General features: G+C 38.5%; 1 protein-coding gene across 6 annotated transcripts in view; it reads left to right on the top strand.

Annotated features, from left to right (window-relative positions):
- Positions 1–13,940, top strand: part of LOC129722031 (protein furry) — a 149,925-nt gene that overhangs the window by 111,585 nt on the left and 24,400 nt on the right. For all 6 annotated transcript variants that reach the window (XM_055675213.1, XM_055675214.1, XM_055675215.1 and 3 more), the window contains 7 exons: positions 2,344–2,475; positions 2,620–2,788; positions 4,085–4,187; positions 10,424–10,877; positions 11,245–13,011; positions 13,071–13,481; positions 13,644–13,718. In XM_055675213.1, coding sequence (XP_055531188.1) covers positions 2,344–2,475; positions 2,620–2,788; positions 4,085–4,187; positions 10,424–10,877; positions 11,245–13,011; positions 13,071–13,481; positions 13,644–13,718 — 3,111 coding nt within the window. The remainder of the gene's footprint in view (positions 1–2,343; positions 2,476–2,619; positions 2,789–4,084; positions 4,188–10,423; positions 10,878–11,244; positions 13,012–13,070; positions 13,482–13,643; positions 13,719–13,940) is intronic.

Here is a 13,940-nt window from a genome sequence, read left to right as displayed (position 1 = left end):
CTTTATAAAAAAACTTTGGAATTTTTTAAGTAGTTTTTAGAAGCCACCGAGATGATTTTAAGAAAAAATTTTCTTCACGGTTTATATTTTTTTTGGAATGACAAAATGGAAAAAATGCCTTTGAAATAATCCTGACGTTTAATGCAATGCATGTTTAATGCACAAATCCGGGACTTCAAATTTTGGTATTATTTTTCGCACTGAGTGCCTAATAATGATGAAAACCATTCTTTGAATCTAAATGGTTTGTTTGATTGGTATGGTGTCTTCGGCAAAGTTGTAGATATTAATTTTGTCCTTCAAAAAAAAAAAAAATTATACTGTGGAAAAAAATATACTGAGGAAAAAGTTTGATAAAAAAAGTTAGTTATTTATGACAATTTTTTTTAATTTCTTTTATTTCTTCTAGTTCAGTTGACTATTTTTGGTTAGTTTATTATATGTCGTTTTCGTAGAAAAAAAATCAGTTTCATAAAAAGTGATTTTTTAGATACACTAAAGTCGCTTTTTACGCAGGGGATACGTGCCGCGTAAAAAAAACCGCGTAAAAAAACCGTGAAATTCCGGAATCCGCGTAAATTCCGGAATCCGCGTGAAAAAAAAACCGCGTAAATTCCGTAATCCGCGTAAAAAAAACATCGTTAATTTTGCATCCCGAGTGAAGAGGAACCTAAATCCGGGCAAAAAAATATACCGCATAAATTCCGGAATCCGCGTAAAAAAACCGCGTAAATTCCGGAATCCGTGTAAAAAAAACCGCGTGAACTCCGGAATCCGCGTAAAAAACCGCGTAAAAAGCGACCTTAGTGTATTCAATTTATGATTTTATTTTTGTGTTTTAATCAATGTCATCAATGTTTAGCTGATCTTTTGTAATTTTTGTAAAAAAATTTAATCAAATTTTGAAAATATGAGCTTTTTAAGATAATTCCTAACTTTCAATTTTTTTACGTTTTTTCTCAAAAAAAATTTTTGTCCCTATTGTATATTGTTTTCAGAAAGACAAAATTATTATCTACAACTTTGCCGAAGACGTCACATCACAAACCGGTCTGGCTCAAAAAATATTTGTAATAATCTATACTTTTAACATTTTTACATAGCATCTCAAAAACGAGTCGTAATTTAAAAAAAAAAACAATAGCATTAAATGACATCTTTCGAACCATCTATGCAAAGTTTCAATCAAATTAAAAGTGGTCGATTAAAATGGTTGCCCTTTTTTTGTGGAATTGCTCTTGGGCGGTACACACTGCATACTTTTTCCGAAGCTGCGAAAACGTGAACGAAATTATTTTGACCTCAAAAAATTGATTCAGTGTGTAGTGTCTTCAGTAAAGTTCTTCTAAAGATTGATTATTTCACATGTTATAGACGTTGCAATTTAGTGATTAATCTATATTAATGCGAGAAACGTATATCCACTTTGTTTGGCAAAGTTGTGGTACATTTTATGATGAACAACTTTGTCGAAGATTACATATTTCTTTTGTGAAGTTTTCTATAAAACAGCCCTTAAAATTTATTTTTCCAATATAACATTTTATAGTAATTTTCGATAACTTTTCAATGTTCTATAACATTGTTTACTATAACAAAACACACAATTTCACCGAGGAAAGTTTATTTTTACCTCTTATATGCCTTTAGTTATTGAAGATTGTTATTAAAATAATGCACAAATTTACTAACGAATATCTACAAACAGAGACAAACGCCTATATCTGGATTGAATGATGTTTGACTTATACTTTAATATAGAAATGTCTGCGGTAGGTAGTATTCGATTCGCTCGTTGCCTAATACATAGAAGATATACAGGGGGTAGACAAAATGATTGAGACAGGCAAAATTTTGTCAATTTTTAAATAGCCAGAACTTTACGAAAAATGAATCAATTTTGATGAAACTGGTTTCATTTTACTGGAAAACTATCCTGGTTTCATAGTATTACTTGACGACCAACGGACACCGGGATTGTTTCGGATTTTAGAAGTATGTGTCAAAATGTGTATTCTAGCAACGCGTAGAGCTTTTTCTGACATCTTGTTTCTTTTAGGTTTATACGTTTCCAATAAACTAGAATTCATTGGTACCCAAAGGTTGAAAATCCGTCAAGGAACCAGAAGTTTTGCTTTTGGTTGATTGATTGAAATTTCGTCAAAATTATCTAAATGGTACACGTGTTAGAAAATAAACTGCTACTGTTTTGGGGAACTATTTGAAAAAAAAAATGAAATGCCGGTTGGGCAATGGATAAACATTCCGATATGGAGTAATGCTGCCCAAACATGAGAATGGCAATCAATCTCACACAATCGAATTTTAATCTTTATTTAACAGTTTGCCGATTCCCATCCGTACATCGAGGAGCTCTGGGGGACGCTGTGCCAGTTTTGGCCCAACAACTTGAAGGTCATTTTGCGATATCTGCTGATAATTTCCGGAATGGCTCCTAACGAGCTGCTTGCTTATGTAAGTACCGCTCCGTAATTTGTAACGTCTCCTTAGATCTGAAGTGAGCAGCGGTTACCCTTATTGAATTTCAAATCATCAAATTGACCGTAAATATTAATTTTCTCCTGTTTCATTTCTGTTCGTCACCGTCGGAACACCAAGGCCAAGCGGGTGGCACTCTATCTGGCCCGGTCCTGCACGAACCGGCTTCTGGACGAGCTGATGAGTGAGCTGCAAACTGTAGAAACGTTGAATTGTCTAATTGAGCGTACCGAAACTCCACCGTTCTACCGGTTAACGAGCATGCGGAAGGCCTCCAGCCATTCGGACGGTGAGTAATGTGATGTGACATTATTATTATGTTGATTTGTATTCTCCAATATTATTAGTTAATTGCACGACTACATTGCTGTCTGTCCGTGTTGAAAATCTAGATGCATCTGTCAAGCTCGAAAACGGTATCTAATGGTGGTGGTTTGATATTTATTCAAATGGAATCGGGATTTCAAATTAGGTCACCGAATATTTTGTTTGGTTTGCTGTAATTATAGTAGGTTAACAGAAAGTATTAATTACGCTCTCTGGCTAAATAAACTCTAATATTCGGGTCAATCATCATGACTGTATTTTGTTTACGAGAAATTAATGGCAAATCATCATATTTCTCAGTGCTCACTGATGAAATTACATCTTGAAGAATTAGTATAATGTTACAACTAATACATATTTATGAAATACTGGAGGTGAAAATGCTAACAAATATTTTCCATTCTATTGTACTCTCAACGGGCTAATTTATACAGAAATCAGTTCCAACATGGGCTCAGCGTGGTCGTGGCTTTTTTTTGGATGTCATTATATGGGAATATCCATAAATGACGTAGCTTTTTTAAGGTTTTTTTGACCCCCTCCTCCCCCATCGTAGCATTTCGTCACAAAGTCAGGACCCCCTCTAGATAATTACGTAGCTTATAACAACCCCCCCCCACATAATTTTTTTTTTGCAAATTTTTTTATCCAAAACATACCTTGAGTCATTAATGAACAAGAAAAGACGAGGAAGGAATAAGAATGACCCTAAGCAGACAAAACAGTGATAAAAAGAATAATTAGAAAAAATCCAAATTTTTTTCTTAGTTTCATGTTTGCTACGTAGCTTGGCTTGAACCCCCACCCTCCCCCTCGTCACATTTCGTCACAAAACTGCAAACCCTCCCTCCCCCCTCAAATGCTACGTCATTTATGAATGTTCCCTATAGAGAAAGTGCTAAATTAATATATTACGTTTTTCCAACCTCACTTGCCACGCAGTCACGGTTTACGCGGATTTCAAGTGTTTTTGCAGTCGAAAAATTCAATTCAATTCAATTAAATCACCCACAAACAAGTCGTCGTTCCCCCAGAGCACGCCAGTCCTCCTATTAACACCCTTATTGGTTGCGGTGATCAACAGCTCAGCAGGTGGTGATTAAACTCATTATCCTATTTTTGTGCGTTCATCAACCCTAGAGCCGTGGTGCGGTTGTTTTTTTGGGTCGACCGGTTATCGTAACGTCTTGTACTGCCAGGCCTTCTAATTTCAGTTTATTCAGTTCAAAGACCATTTAAGTTGTTTTCTCTTACCTAGGACCAGCCTCCAGCAACAACGACCCGAAGGTGCAGGATGTAGGGGTGGAAAAGGGTACTATTCACACGAAACGGCACAGCGGCGAAGATCACATTAAGTCGGGGTAAGTATTGCCGCATTTTGATTTTTTGATGAAATATATGCCGTACGTTTTTGTGGAAAATGGAAATTTGATTATTTTCACCGCTCTTCGTTATTTGAGAGAACGAACACTGAAAATGGATACTATAAATAATGTTTAAAATTAACTGTAATCGTTACAAAAACGAAAACATGAAAATTGCAACATACATTAAAAAATACACATAAAAATATAAGATAGCAACAAACTTAAGTAATAAACATTTCGGTATGAAAACCAAATCAACGCGATCATTGGGACTAAACAGTCCCAAATTCTTTCTGCTAATTCCGTACGCGGAATGTCTTCCCATGCGCGACTTCAGTATTAAGCAAGGTGTCACATATCTTGTGGGAATTGTGAATTGTGGAATCGAAAATTTTTTTCATGGAAAATGTAGATCTTCCATGCTACAATTCAGGAGGAAAAAAAAACATTTTCTCTATTCTTGTTAATTTTATATATTCCATGGGTTTAATTTTTTCGTTTATCATGTCTGTAGCAATTTGAATCAAAATGATTCGCGGAAGATTTTTGATGTATCATGTCAACAAATCAAGTTGAAAAATAATAGAACAAAAAACAAAAGCTTCGTTCTGTTGTCCTTTGTTTGTTGTAGCGTATCGTGTCAACAAGTCAAGTTGATGGGAAATAACAAACCTTCGGTCTGTTGTCTCTTATGTGTCGCCGACGGGAATACACTTTTACTATAATATCGTTACACCCGTTTTTCAACCCTTTTTTGTTATCTTGAAAATGGCTTGTTTTGTACAGAATTCATTACATGGTGTACGCGCTAATTGGGAAAACTTCTAATTAACTTGTCAAGATATTCAAAAAAATCTTACAAGCAAACTTTTCATTATAGAAATGGATCTTGCGTAATTACGGAGTGTTTACAAAGTTTTCATGCGCTGGTATACAAATTACTGTATTAACCTGTGCTCTGACGGAGAAGTTTTCCCATTAATCTATAAAATCAATAAAACTTTTAAGATGATTTGTGCATGAAGTTCAGTAGTCATCATACATGACACATCTAGAAGTTGTTACGTGACACCGTTGTTGGATTTTGCGCTCCCCAGTCGACAGAGAAAGTAATTCAAACCAAATGGTGAATCCATTTAGATAAATTTCGTGCCAGGGAATTTCTCACTCTTTGCTGATTGTAGACAAAAGATTGCTACTAGTATCACCGTTCTAACATGGGGAAATCATACATAAAACGAACTTCATCAATTTTTCAGTATCGTAGCTCGTTGCATTTGTAAAATAAACTGCCACTAGCTGGCATCCACTCATTCTGATTCTCTGTGATTGATTCTAAATGCCACCTGTGTTAGAGATTGGTGGCATGTTTAATCAAACTGGATCAGTGGAAACCGGTAGTTGTTTCCTTTGAAAAGTAAGCACTTGCCTATCAAGTTGCAAATGAGATTTGTATGATTATGTGCAGTTTTGTGCGAATGCCTCTCACGGTAGTAATTAGTTTATTCTTGTTTATCTTCAGTAGTTTTGTTATGGGTGAATGTGTTTCAATTCTGACGATTTGTTGTGCTTTATAGAAGTCTGTGTGTCTATGAATATCAATCAAAATTCATGTGTATTTTCTAGGTATTCCCACTGATCAGTGAACGGGCTTCATTGCTTAATATGTGATAACACTGATAAAGATTTTTTTCTCGTTTTCATATGGTTATCGAGTGACTCTTTGCATGATTTGTATGATTTGTGATTTGTGTGCATGATCAAATTTTAAGATCATGCTTCGTGTGGAACCTGTAAATTAAAATTCGACTATTTGAAAGTAAAAATGAAAAATTGAAATTGATTATTGCTGAGTTTTTCAACGGTTTCTTTTACTTGACGGTTCTGAGAGTTATACCTTTGTTTTTTTAGCTCGTTCGTGCATTTTGCATATGTTCTGAATTTAATTTAGTGACTGTTTTCTATCTCTGTTTCGACGTACAATTTTTGAAACAATTTTTCATGATAATGAGGTTGAAATTCATAACTAATATGATTATAGCTCAATGATGCCATTCAAGCACTTCCCCAGTACACTGCCTATAATCGCACATCAGTCCTATATGCATTTCATTGTTTTAGAGTTAAGTATCAGACTCCATCTGTTTTTTGCTTTACTATCGATTCAGGTCAAATTATCTCATTTTAAAAATAGTCGCATATCAGTTCCACCAAATGTTTTTCCTGAGTATGGTCACATTTTTTTCTTCAATATAGATAACAAATATTTGGTGTTGCTTTTTGAGCTTTTTACTCATTAGATAATTAATTCAAAAATCATTAGATAACTAATGAATGCAAGGTTGTTTCAAATAAATTTTACACAAAAGTTAATTTCAAGTAGACACTATAACTGCAACTTTTTCTGATAGCTCGTTCCAGAAAGGTTTCTTGGCTTCGTCAATCAGGGGATAATAGCATAATAGCCTTGAACAATGCTTCTTTCTGTGAGGTGTTAATTTTCTGCGGATGATTTGCTCGCGTTGGGGTAATATCTACCAAATGCTTAAAAAAACAAGGCTTTTTTATGTTTTTTTTAAAGGACATTTGAGATGTAAGGTATAAAAATAATATAGCATTGGATTGAGCAACTTTTGCAGAATGGAAAAAATATTTTTATTGCTATTTTTGTTACAAAATGGCGGCTGTGCAGCGATTGCCGTGAACCGCTTTTTTTTAAGTTGTTCCGCGGCGAGCAGTAGAAGTCGTGCCCAACTCCACCTATAACCAAAACAAACATTTTTTCATTATCTACATAAGTGTCGCTAGTGAAGTATACATGATTATATTTTTAGAATTTTTGAGCCTGAATATGTATTAGAGGACAGTTTAAAATATCGGTATTACCGCAGTTTGAACAAGACATAAGAATCTTGAAGCCTCGCTCGCTCGACTGTGAAAACCGCACATCACTATTACAATTTTTACACACTCCTAATTCAGAAAAGGCAGTAAATACAGCGAAAAATGTATGGAACAGTAGCCGAAATCCCTACCAACATCGCGATCACGGTTTATATCAGAAGATTTTTAATTTTTTCGCCGAGGTACTAACATACTCCGAATCGCTTTTGAACGCATGGTGGTTAGGCGGGTGTCGGTTACTAATTTTAATCCGGGTTGATCTGGTACTTCTTCTCTTACTGCCTCTGTGGCCCATGTACACCTTGTCTCTCGTATTAAAGTACTTTTGAATATAACTCACAGTTAATAGAGCAATTCAAACAAAGAACGTACACAATGAGAACGGCTGATCGATTAAACAAAAGGAAATTGTGAGGAAACACATGCTGTAGAGACGCTGTAACGGTCGAAACTTGATGCAGTGACCTTTTTTAATTTGCGAATATCTCGAGACGCTGAAGAGCTACAGGTGATATTACCATATCATTTTGAAGGGTTTTAGATGTAGAATTGAACTACACAGTCAATTTTTCCTGCAGTGTTGCCAACATCGCATTTTTTTCGATTTAAAACTTCTCTATCTCCTATCATTAAGAATGAAACGACTGCACACGTGATGACACTTGCTAGCTACTTTACACAGTGTTTTCAATTTTTAAATCATAGTAAATCTAGATAATCGAGTTCTTAAATCAGGAAAAACATGATCATTTGAGAAACGGTTTCAAATTACGTAACAGTCGAGATCGACCAGTAGCAAGCAGACTTGCCGCAGCACAGCAGACGTCGATTTTATGTTTGTATGATTATTGCTGCAAACACGCTCATTTGATTGCAGCATTCCGTAGTGGACGGCGCCTTGTTTGTTAAGTGCATCAAAATTATTCCATTGAAGTGATTATTGTTTTTCTGACACTCGCTAGTACATTGTAAATAGTGATGAAAACTTTGAAATTTCGTTTTTCTTCTTATTATTCATATTTTGATCGCGGATAGCAAAATCTGCTATTAAAAATATTTTAATTTCTCCACCATTTCCTCGTCTTCATCTTTATACTGTGTTTATATTGTTTTCATATTGTGACACACCAACTCTTTCAATTTTTAACGAGTTTTGTAGTTACGTGAATCTAGCTGTTTAATTTGTATTACACATACTGAACGATTCAATAACAACTACAAACAGTAACGCATTTCGTGATAGCTTTAGCTTCGGACCCAGCGTATTTGGCTAGCTCTCCTGGTAACAGCGAAAGTACGGGAGGCTAAACTTGGCTGTTCTGCCACTTATCCGAGGCCCGCTTGTGTCCCCGATGCCATCTTAACGATGTGTTTGTTAAGAGTTAAACAGTTGCAGAAAAATTATGTACTTTTCGCGCAACGTTCGTGCTTACACTTAAAGAAAATGCGCAGCGCAATCCAATCTTTTTCTACATTCTTCCATAACACCACATCCGCAGCCCCGCCTGCTTGTGGCTTGAGTCTTTTCCGTAGGTATTTAAGACAATCGTACGGGTTTATTTTATTCACAATCTTCATTCATTCGTCCACTGACTTCCGCACGATCCGGGTGTATATTTTAAAATCAGTTCCAGTCCACATTTATTCTTCGTGTTTCTCGTGATTACGTTCCTATTACCTAGGTGGAGAACGTAGAAGAAGACGCACGGCCTGCCCTAAGGCTGCTGATGTCACGACAAGCACTCGTAAATTATGCGGGTTGGTAAGATAATAGAACGATAATCATCCTGCAAGTGCAGTTCGCAATGACGAGAAACTGAACGAGCTTCTATCCGGTATTACCAAATTGTCCAGGGAAATGCTCTTCCAATCATTCAAGCTGTTCTGCCTTTGAATAAAATAGAAAAAAGACACAATGCGGTTTTCAGCATTATAGAACCCAATCGTTCTTTTAGGGATTTTTTTTCCTGTATGGAATTCCTCACTGTGACCAGAATCGTTGATCTATTGTGAGATATGTCCGGGTGGCTACTGTATCCTGCACTTCTATTATTATCAATACCGCTATTGAGAAGTGGCATGCTTATTATTATTATTTATCACAGTGTTTGTGTGTAATGTGCTACCCTTTCTTTTACACGGTTTCTGTTCTGCGTCGTAATTTGTGTACGACGTCTAAGGCAAAGTAATGAATATGCAGCCTGTAATCAATTTTTTTAAATGATTCTCGTAGACACGTGTCTGGGTGCAAATAGAATAAAACCTAATTTTTATATATTACCAGCCAAAAAGCGCACTAATAATATGAAAACAGTTTTTATTAGTGATGTTTGTTCACAAATTTGGGCTGTTGAGAAATTTGCATTATTCAACAATTTCGAGTTGCACAAATCAGAATCCAGGTGGGCTATTCAATAAAGAGTTACTTGATTTGAACAAATAAAAGTATACTTAATGACTCATTAATGATACATTCTCAAGAAAGCATTTGTTAATACCAACCCAACAAAAATCTGTGAAACATATTTATGTACAGCTTATTAACCTGTAGTTCAGCCGGAATTAGTTTAATAGCAGCTTTCAAGCTATAAATCAACAAAATTGTTTGTCGGGAAGTGTACGTATTTTACCTCAGTTATGCGGACTTGTCTTGGATACAACCTCCTAATATTTTTTCAAAGTTTAAAACTACGTGAAGTACTGTCCTCTACACTTTGCTTTGAAAAATTTCCTAATAAAGTTTTCAAAAACAATACGAGGTGTGCTCAAACATACCGCTTACTTGGGAGGTATGTTTATGCATATAGTTATATCTCCGGGACCAGGACTTTGGGTACCAATGGCTTTTGCTCCCTTTACACCTTTCAAAACCCGGTCTACAAAGAAGTACCTTTTCTTTCGGTAACAGTCGTTAGAGATGCAGAGGTAAACTCTGTCTCTGGCAACAACGATTGTAACACTTCCTTCTTTCCATTAGCAAGCAAACATTAACAAGCTCAAATCCATCACGGAGGAGTAACTACAAATTGTGCGGTCGGTCAAGCTCAAGCTCTATTTTTTGACATGTTCAAGCCGGAATAGTGAAGCAAGTGTAGAGCAATGAATTATTAATTAATTATCTGAATTATGATATCGCTAAATGATCCGGCGTGTGGCATACATCTAATACCGAGCATAACCACCAAGCCCTTTTTACTGAATCGATACAAGAAAAGTAGAAATGTTCCTTCTGAACGTTGTTATAGTTCGGTAGTCTATTTACTCGTTTGTTTTTCGTCTGCTTGACACATGTTTAATTAGATTTGCTTTTACGATTTTCTCCCCAGGACATGCAAATCAGACAGCGCATTGCGAACGTTCGCTACTGGATATCGTCCCCCACGCGGTAGCGACAAAATCCGCACGGCGTCCGGACCTTGCGTGCTGCCCCGCCACGAAGACATGCTGCTGATGAACGAAAGTGAGATGAATCAGGAGGACAATTTCGCTCAGATGCGGAATAACGAGCAACCGACGGCGCCGCATCCGCTGCCTATGCCAGAGTACGGTGGCTATTTTGCCCCCTTGACTGAGTTTCTGCCGGATGCAACAAGTCCAATCAGTGGTTTCCACAGATGCAATGTGGCTGTTATGCTACTGACCGACATCGTAGTGGACGGCATTCCAGGATTGGACTGGACATTGCACGTGCCACTCATGCTACATATTTTGTTTCTTGGGTTGGATCACACCCGGCCAATCGTGCGAGACCATTGTAAAAAGCTGCTGCTGAATTTATTGGTAAGTGAATTGAATTTCATCCGAATGTGTGACGTTGCGAATTCTGTATGACACGTAACAGGAATGTGCGCAAAGATCAGAAGCAACATGTGCTTTTGTGTTTCGGAAAAATGCTTTATAGGCTGTATTGTGTGTCTTTTTTTTCAAATGAGAATTTGATAAATTCTATCAACGCTATTTTCGTGCATCTCATACTGTGTTATTTATTGTTCGTGTTTTGATTAAGCACATTTTTGCTCTGGAATCTTTGCAAATGACAAATGTGAATCCCTTCTGGCTCTTAATTTTGTTTTGTATTTTTAAACAGCACGTTCATTTACACAAGCGATTTCTTTATACATAATTTTTAAACTCTACCCACATATAGATTGTCCTTGCGGAGCATAACGATCATCTGAACGTTGCCAAAATTCTTCTGAACAGCGACACGTCTAAACTACGGCTGGGATTGAGTGTTCCTTCGCTGCCGGTGATCGACCACAACTTTACCGAGCCAGATCAGGAGTTCGACAGTTATCTGTTTGGGTTGAATAGTAACGTACCGCAGACAACGCTATCGCCGGCATCCAACCAGCCGAATGAGGAAACGCCGGTCCCAACGATTGTCACCGAGGAGAATGCGCCTCCGCTACCGGGACCCATGATGCCAACGGCACACGTTATTAAGAGCTTGATTAGATTCCTCTCCCAGGACAGCGCTCAGCCACTGTGGAACTACGAGGATATCACTGCGAAGGTGTGGACTATTAAGTCGGCGGAACAGTTGCAGTGCTTCCTCCGGCATATCGTGAAGGTGTTCTCCGACAGCTATTCTCATGCGAGAATTGCCGAACGGTGGGCACAGACGGCGTTGCAACTGGGGCTTAGTTGCTCCTCGCGTCACTATGCCGGACGTAGTTTGCAGGTGTTCCGCTCGCTCAATGTGCCGATCAATTCGCGCATGCTGAGCGATATTCTATCGCGGTTGATCGAAACCGTAGCCGAGCAGGGAGAGGACATGCAGGGATACGTTACAGAGCTACTGCTAACACTGGAAGCGGCTGTCGACAGTCTGGACTCGGACTTTAGACCGCTGGATGTGATGAAGGACATATTTAAAAGCACACCGAATCTTAACAATAAAGATGGAGCCATTTCAAATGTGTACGGTAATAAGAGGTCCAGTGATGGTCTGCCTGGATCCCCACAAAATATGAATAACATGGTGACTGGAGGTCACACAAGAAGTACTAGCTATTCAATATCGTATTGTTCTCGTAAAGCCGCCAATTCACCGATAGACAAACAGGTTGAGTTGCGTAATCGTTCCAACGCTCTAGAGCTGGAGCGAAGTGCTAATAAATTTGGATCTTCACTGTCTAGATCTCGAAGTGCACAGAGCTTGAAACTTTTGGGTGATTCAGCCACTCAAGATGACAAGATGACAATTTTGGCGCAACTATTTTGGCTTGCAGTATCTTTACTGGAAAGCGATTACGAGCACGAGTTTCTGCTAGCTCTTCGTCTGCTAACGAGAGTGCTCCATAGACTTCCTCTGGATCGTCCGGATGCTCGTGACAAGGTTGAAAAACTTCAACAGCAGCTCAAATGGTCCGCATATCCTGGTATGCACGCATTGCTTCTGAAAGGATGTACACACGCGACCACCTATGAGCCGTCAATTACGGTACTATCACAGCTTGCACCGCTTCTTAATCTTCCTGTTTGCGATCCGACACAAAGTTGTGCGTTCCCAATGAATGTAATCGCCCTTCTTCCGTACATGTTGCTCCATTATGAAGATGCGAACGAGATTTGCATCCGAAGTGCGGAGAATATAGCCCACGTTTCCTCAGAAATGGGTCTCAAGTTGGAGAATCTTGGAACGGTGATGACGCTGTACAGTAGGAAAACTTTCAGCAAAGAATCCTTCCAATGGACAAAGTGTGTCGTAAAATACTTGTACGATACCTACGCCCACATGGGACTGCATATGTTGGCATTTTTGACGGACATCATGGAGAAAGGTCCAAACCAGATTCAGCTGCAAGTGCTGAGTGTGATTCACTGTATGTTGCACTACATTGATTTATCGTCTGTGCAAGCACAGCCGATTGCCGGGGATCTGCTTCGTGTTATCTCTAAGCATTTGGATGTAAGTGTATACTATATCTCTTAGCTTGCCGTTGTTTCCTGTAAATTATTTTCTTTCAGAGCCCTAATTGGAAGGAAGCATTGAAAATACTCAAGCTGGTGGTGACTCGCAGCTCCAGTTTGCAAGTGGTTCCGCAGTCGTCGGAAAGCAGTTCCTCCTACGCCAACATTCACGGCAGCTACTCGGACTCGGAAGTGTTTTGCAAAAAAGAGCTGGCTGGACGGACGATGGAGTTCTCGTTTGATGTATCACAAACCCCGCTAATTGGGCGAAAAATTTTGCTCAAATCAGACGGGGACAGCAATATCGTTTCCTCTGGTCAGTTTTCCAAGAATGGACTTTCCAGTGCCGGGGGTGGAGCTCACTACGGTGGTCATGCAGGAACACCTAATTCTCCTCGGCGTAGTGCAAGCCTTTCCCCCGCGGACACAGCACCACTGAGTGGCTGGAAGCGTCCCTGGATGTCACAGGTAGGCGATTCGTTTATGGCGAAAGTTTTATGATGCTGTACATCCTGATACCATCTGGGAATACTAGCTCGTTCTAGGAATGCATTGTCGATGACACAAGTTGTTGAACTTTTTCAATCTAAAACTGTTTTCTGTTTTTTTTTCCATTGCGTGCGGAAATAGGGACGAGTTCGGGAATGTCTAGTGAACCTTCTCACCACCTGTGGACAGCGAGTAGGATTGCCAAAGAGCCCATCGGTAAGTTAACCCTTCTAGTTCTACTGAAATCAATCCCTTGGTGCGGTTTTCCGGCTGTGTTGCCGGAACCGAATGTGCTATTGGTTATGGAAACGAGTGATAATTATCAGCCCACCTTTTTTGGAGATGGGATTATATCGAAATTTCGCAGGCATATGCGACCGAGCTGGCATGATGTTTTTTCGGGTAACAGAGCTCGATAATAAATTGATGCTGCTTATG

Source organism: Wyeomyia smithii, chromosome 2, assembly GCF_029784165.1.
Source record: "Wyeomyia smithii strain HCP4-BCI-WySm-NY-G18 chromosome 2, ASM2978416v1, whole genome shotgun sequence".
Classification (NCBI taxonomy): Eukaryota; Metazoa; Arthropoda; class Insecta; order Diptera; family Culicidae; genus Wyeomyia; species Wyeomyia smithii.
This window is presented reverse-complemented; position numbering and strand designations above follow the sequence as displayed.